The 6,403-nt window shown below is 35.2% G+C and overlaps 1 protein-coding gene across 1 annotated transcript; it reads right to left on the bottom strand.

Moving 5' to 3' along the window:
- Positions 1 to 392: 392 nt before the first annotated feature.
- Positions 393 to 3,754, bottom strand: LOC114300282 (cysteine proteinase mucunain). The gene is made up of 4 exons (XM_028245149.2): positions 3,017 to 3,754; positions 1,913 to 2,148; positions 1,681 to 1,821; positions 393 to 977 (listed from the first exon to the last, which is right to left on the bottom strand). The coding sequence occupies exons 1-4, from the start codon at positions 3,462 to 3,464 to the stop codon at positions 711 to 713; spliced, it is 1,092 nt and encodes a 363-aa protein (XP_028100950.1). The 5' UTR covers positions 3,465 to 3,754; the 3' UTR covers positions 393 to 710.
- Between the last annotated feature and the right edge of the window lie 2,649 nt (positions 3,755 to 6,403).

Here is a 6,403-nt window from a genome sequence, read left to right as displayed (position 1 = left end):
GGAAAATGACCTAAAACATAGGCTTGTGATGTATGTTCAAATGAAGACCAAAACATCATCAAGGAGATTAAAAAATTGGTGACTCAAGGCACGGGGACTCCCACTAAAGTGGGATCTGGCAAGGGCAAGCTGTGGGCAGCCTTATTCTTGAAGCAATTGTGAAAGTCATTGAGCACCAAATGTTTGAGCAGCTATGCTAGATGGTCATCACTGATCACCAAGTTCATGAGTTTCTTCACAAACTTATACCTAAACATTCTAGTGGCAAAATGCAAAAGGCATGACAGGATAGGCAACAAAATATCTTATCAAGTTCACCTAGCTTGCATCATAAGATATGAGGTACTGATTATAGATCCCATAATAACTTTCCACATTGGAGAGAGAGAGTCTTGAACACAAGAACAAGCATACATCTATAAATGAACTAGTAACGGATGAGCTGGTGACACAAGGATCGAGTGACAGACTTACACAAAAGTGCTTTCCAACAATATCAGTTTGTTTCCAAGCACAGTTCCGATGAATGAAAATATATGTACAATAATGATCATGCAAATAAAAATCAAAAGCCCATTCATCCATTGGTGACTTAAAACCTAGAAGGAAATTAGGGCATATACTAATCAATCAAGAGGGAGCGACAAAGCGTACGATCATCGCTTGCACCTTCCCTCCCTTCACTTTCTGCAGCCAATTTCAAAGACACTTCAAGAGCTGCTTATCCCTGTTTCTGCATCTCCATAAGTCCATGGTATTTCGGTATCCTTGATGGGGTAAGAAGCCTGCATTGCAATTCCGCACTTGCCAGTGTAGGTTGCAACCACATTACGTTCCATCCTGATGTATCCACTCTCACCCCAGCTAGCTCCCCAAGAATTCCTCACAATCCAGTAATCCACACCATTTTCTTTGCCATAGCCAACCACGGCAACACCATGATCCAATGCCATCCCGCATTCACCAGTGAATATGCCCTGAGGAGATTTTAAGAGAAAGAAACAACAATGAAAGGAAATATATTTTATAAATTTGTTTCTACGGACTTGTCCAAAAACCACAATGACTTAGACAATAGGTAGCCGCAGCTTCATTGTGAGCTATCATTAATCAATCAAACAATCACCATTATGAATTTGGAAGTTGGTTTTTTTTTTTTTTAAAGAAAGCAGATGAAGAACAAGTGAAAAGGTTTCTCAACGGTCAGATTGAGTTTCATTCCTCCAGGAAACAGCTTCAAAATTTACAGCTTTATAACAGGCACACTGTAAAAATAAAAATTCTAGTAGACCAATAACATGGGTTTGAGTAACAGTACTTGAATGCTAAGCAGTTGACAACAAACTAAAGACTCGCAAAAATTCTCCTATATGAGGCATGAAAAATTGAGCATTCACCCACTTAGCAACATCTTGAATATTCTTGAAAGGTTTATGCTTTATACTAAATTAACCTTAAATCAAATGAAACTAGTAATATCCAAAGGCTACGATTTCCAGAGTTTCACTATCAAAACTAATTCCCCCAATTCAGCTTCTACTTCAATTCTCCTTTCCTTCCCTTAACTTTTCCCTCCACAAATCCAAGATCCAAACACATCCTTAAAAAACCCTAATTTTGGAAATTGCCAACAAAGAAAGAAATTAAAAAAAAAAAAAAAAAAAAAGGAAATTGAATTACCGAAAGATAGAGTTGCAAAGCTCTGCCGGAGGCTTCAATGGCAACGCTAACAGGTTGGTGAGCTACAGCATTCTTCAAAGCCAACTCGTCGAAGGGCGGTACATCTTCGTAGTCATCGATGCTCACAACCTTGGCATTCTTCTACAAAAATTCAAAAAACACACAAATCAAAATCAAAATCAAATTTCGAAACTGATAGATAATCAAAATCAAAAATAAACAAGTAACTAACCCTAGTGGGATCGCACTGGCCATCGACGCCGAGGTAAGGGTAGTCGGATTCGGAGTCGATGCCGCCATTTTCGATGATGAATTGGAAAGCGTAATCCATGAGGCCGCCATGGCAACCAGCGTCGTATGCTCGATCACAGTCGACGAGTTCTTGCTCAGAAAGCTCGATCAGTTCGCCGGTTTTTATCTTGTTTAGGCCTTCCACCGCCGCCACCGTCGAGAACGCCCAGCAACTCCCTGTTCGTCCACCAAAATAAAATAAAATTTTTTTGAGTAAAATAATGATGACGCATCACATCACAGCACTATTTTTTAGGGCTTATATCAACTAGTAAAATTTATTTATTTCTTTCACAAATGGATAAATTATAATTTAATAGCATTTTATAAAATAATTATAAATTCATGAAAAATATTATAATTTTAATTATTAATACTTATAAAATTTATCACTTATCTAAAATTACTTTTAAAAAACTTATATTGATTGGAAATTTTTCATTCATAAATTCAACACATACATACATACATAATATTTGTTGTGTAAATTTATATAGGAGGTAAAGAAAATGGAATTAATTTTCTATGTTTTTATTTTTAATATGACGGGTCGGTGGATATAAGTTCGTCTTAGTTTTTGGCTCCATTCGTCATATGCTTCAACGGCAAGTCCAAACCTGCCATTCTTCCAGCAGTCTGTTGTTATGAGCATCATCAACAAAAATTGAAAATACTATTTTATTAAAAAAAATTAAGATTATATTTAATGTTTATTTTTTAATAATCAAATATGATCAATTATGTAATTATAATATTCAGATTTATCTAATTTTTTTATTATTGAATAAATTCACACATAATATTATAAAATGAACAATTGATATTATCAAGAAAAATGGCAGTCCAATGAGAATCTTTTCGTTTTGACAAATAACTATGGTTTTATTTGAAAACTTAACTATTATAATTAATTTTTTGGCTATTTTATTAAATAAAAAAAATTATATTTGGAATGATTTGCGAATTTTTTTATAACTAAATAAATGGTTGTGAGGAGAAAAAAAAATGATTGAGAGAGAGATAAAGATGAAATAAGATTAATTACCACAATCCCCTTGATCTTTAATCGGAGCAACAGCACCTTTGGTCCTCCAATCAACAGACTCCGGCAACTCCTCGTCGCCTCGGACGACATATCTCCGGCTCAACCCCACCTTGGACTTCACAAACCTCCTCTTAGCATCGGTCCTCGTACCCAAGTACCTGGACCGGTACTCTTCATTGGTAAGATCAGCAAATCGGTTCATCCCGACCTTGTACGTCCGGTTCTCAGAATTATGTTCATCAACAAATTTCAAATTATCCTTAAAAATCTCAAACCTCTTATCTTTCTCTCCGAGGGAGTTGTACGCCTTCCCATGTTTCGCGAGCCACTCTTCGTATAAACCCATCACCTCATCGTCGCTTCGTGGTGATGATTTTTGAATGTGATTGTCGATGGCGTAGGATAGGGAAGCGAAGAGGAGGATGAGAAGAATGGTGGACTTAGACATGTTGTATGAGAAAAGAGAAGTTGTGTATTGGTATTTTTAAGAGAATCGGAGAGGCTTGAAAGAGTGAAGAGTTCGGTTTGGGTTTATAAAGGCATAAGGAAATTAATAAAAAAATCATGGAGAGGAAAATTATGAAGATACTGAGAGAATGGATCAGTGTGTGTAGACTGTTGGTTAGGACCCTTAGAAATCGGTGGAGAGGAGAGGAGAGGACAACTCGTGACCTCGTGGGTGGGTGTGGGTGGTTGGTCAAAACAAGCCAACTGACTTGTTCACCAATGTTATGTTATAGTAGTTACGGGTTGTTTTGGAGAGACTATTTTAGTTTTTTTATTTTTTTATTTATAAAAGGATGTATAAAAAAATAAAAAAAATAATATAATTAGATATTCTAATTTTTTAATTATTTTAATTAAAAAAATCTACACCTCAAACCGGGACTCTCAGACTATCTCCAACGGTTCACCAGACTTGACACCAAATTTAAATTTTGATGAAAAAGTTACTGTTTGATGCTCTAACGGTTGTACCAAATCGATATCAAATTGAGAATTTACCAAATTTTTCATCAGAGTGAGAACAGGGAGAAGATTTCACCAAAACACTGTACGTGACCGTTGGGAGGACCAACCGGTTAACCAAATTTATCAAATCTGCGCATGGTTGGTTTGAACTGTGGAGCGGTTGGTTTGAACTCCTATGCCCTAAACGGATGTGCTGCGTGACCCTTGGGATCAACCGGTCAACCAGTCGGTTGACCGGCCGGTTGACCAACCGGTCGACCGGGTTGATCAATCCTGCAACAATTTTGAACTAGTTTCAACAGGTTTCAACTGGTTGGTTTTAACAGGTTTGAACTGGTTTATTTTGAGATAGCTTATTTTGTGGATTATGAATAATTTGGAGGGTGATATAAAATTAAATTCCCTTCAAAATATTATTGAAATTATTACCTCTCATTTACATATTTCAGAACTAGCCGTTACAATAATAATTTACCGTTGGATGGACAGAGTATGGACAGGGTATTTTGAAAATTTACCATTGATGATGTGCTTTATAAAATATATCTGTTTTGTATATCAAGTTGACAGAATAATTTTTTTTTAAAATACCATTACATTATATGTTGTGAATTTTGTTTGTTTTGTGTCATTAGAAATTTTTTTCCCTTCAAATTTTTATTTTTATTTCTATTATCTGATTCAATTATCTGATTCTCAGTTTTAGTGTATATCATTCTAATATTTTTCAGTAAGTGTAGTGTATTTTTTCTAACTATGGAAGATTTTGAAATGTTTGAGGAATCACAAATGTTGGAGTAGAACACTGATATTAATTTTATGTCACAATCTTCACGAGAGCAGAACACGCAGAATAGTGATAATCATTTTATTTCAGAAACTTCTCGTGTTTCTCGTGGTAAAGCATTCACAATTATAGAAGATGAAACTTTATATAGATCATGGTTAGCAGTCTCTCAAGATCCCATTACTAGTAATAGTTAGAGTATGGCTATATTTTGGGAACGAGTACTTGTTTATTTTAATTCACAATTGAGCGGTGAATCAAATCGAAACCGTATTTCTTTGTCTCACCGTTAGTCTGGCATGCAAAAGGCAATTAATAAATTCTGTGGTTTTCTTGAACAAATTCAACTGAGGCAACAAAGTGGAACAACTGAGGCAGATATGATAAAATTTATTTGTATTATTAAATATCAATTTTCTTTTGTAAATGTATACTTGTTATTGAAATGTTTGGAATTTTTGTTTTTAGGTCGCTGAAGCGAAGCGGATGTATCATGCAATACAGAAAAAACACTTCACATTTGACACATGTTGGGATATTTTGCGCCGATGTTGTAAATGGGATGAATGTCGATCACAACCCAAAAGAAGCACGCAACATGCTGATCCATGTTCGAATCCACCAACTGAATATGAGGCATTTCAATCCAACCAAAATAATGCGGTGTACGAACAACCATTTAATACATCAGCACGACCAATTGGTACTAAGGCAGCGAAAGAGAAGTTGAAGAATCAAACAACGTACGACGGTAGATTTCATGAAATGACTGCCAATCAATCCAAAATTATTGAAGTGTTATCAAGTATCTCTGCTAGAACTATTGAGCGAGATGAACAAAAGGCGATACACCGTGAGCAGCAGGCTATAGAGCGTCGAAGAAGGGTCAAAAATAGGGAGGAACAACTAAAACTCCTATCTATGATGAATGAAAGAGAACAACGAAATGAAGATCCTAAAATAATGTCAATAGACATGACAATTTTAAATTCTATGCAAAGGGCATACTACGAAGATCTTCAACGACAGATTTTATTTCGAACAACTAATAGATTGCCTTGAAAGGTTCTGTATTAGTGGGTTTCATCTATTGGTTTTATTATTTAAAAATATTGCATCTACCTTGTATTGGTTAGTTTTATTGGTTTTATGAATTCTCGCCATGTATTTTTGCCATATTTCAAGTTCAATGCGTAATTGTTGCCATGTTTTTTGCATAGAGAGATCTTTTGCCTGTAGTTCATGTGGTTTTTTTTTTAATTCACCTCGTCTTCTTTAAAATAATCTTTCAAGTAAAGGCCATTGACTACTACAACATAATTTATACCAGAAAATCATAATAGAATAATGACATTTTTGTAACAGTTCCAGAATGTGCATAATCATGTCTTTGTCAAGTAGGCATTAAAATGAAAAGTACAATACGAAGTCATAATAAGGGCATAGGTTTTAATTAAACTTGTACTCTTTAACAAATTCACCCAACAAAAGGTTGTGAAAATAACAAAATACAAAACAATACGAACACATAATGTGAAACACATCAACAGTCATTATCTGGTGGTGGTGGTAGAGGAGGGAAGTAGTGATGGTATATGTCATTTACGCGATGCTCAATCGTATCCACG

The sequence above is a fragment of the Camellia sinensis genome, chromosome 4 (assembly GCF_055761805.1).
Source record: "Camellia sinensis isolate YWXY chromosome 4, ASM5576180v1, whole genome shotgun sequence".
Taxonomy (NCBI): domain Eukaryota; kingdom Viridiplantae; phylum Streptophyta; class Magnoliopsida; order Ericales; family Theaceae; genus Camellia; species Camellia sinensis.
The sequence above is the reverse complement of the archived record's forward strand: the minus strand, read 5'-3'. Positions and strand labels throughout refer to the sequence as shown.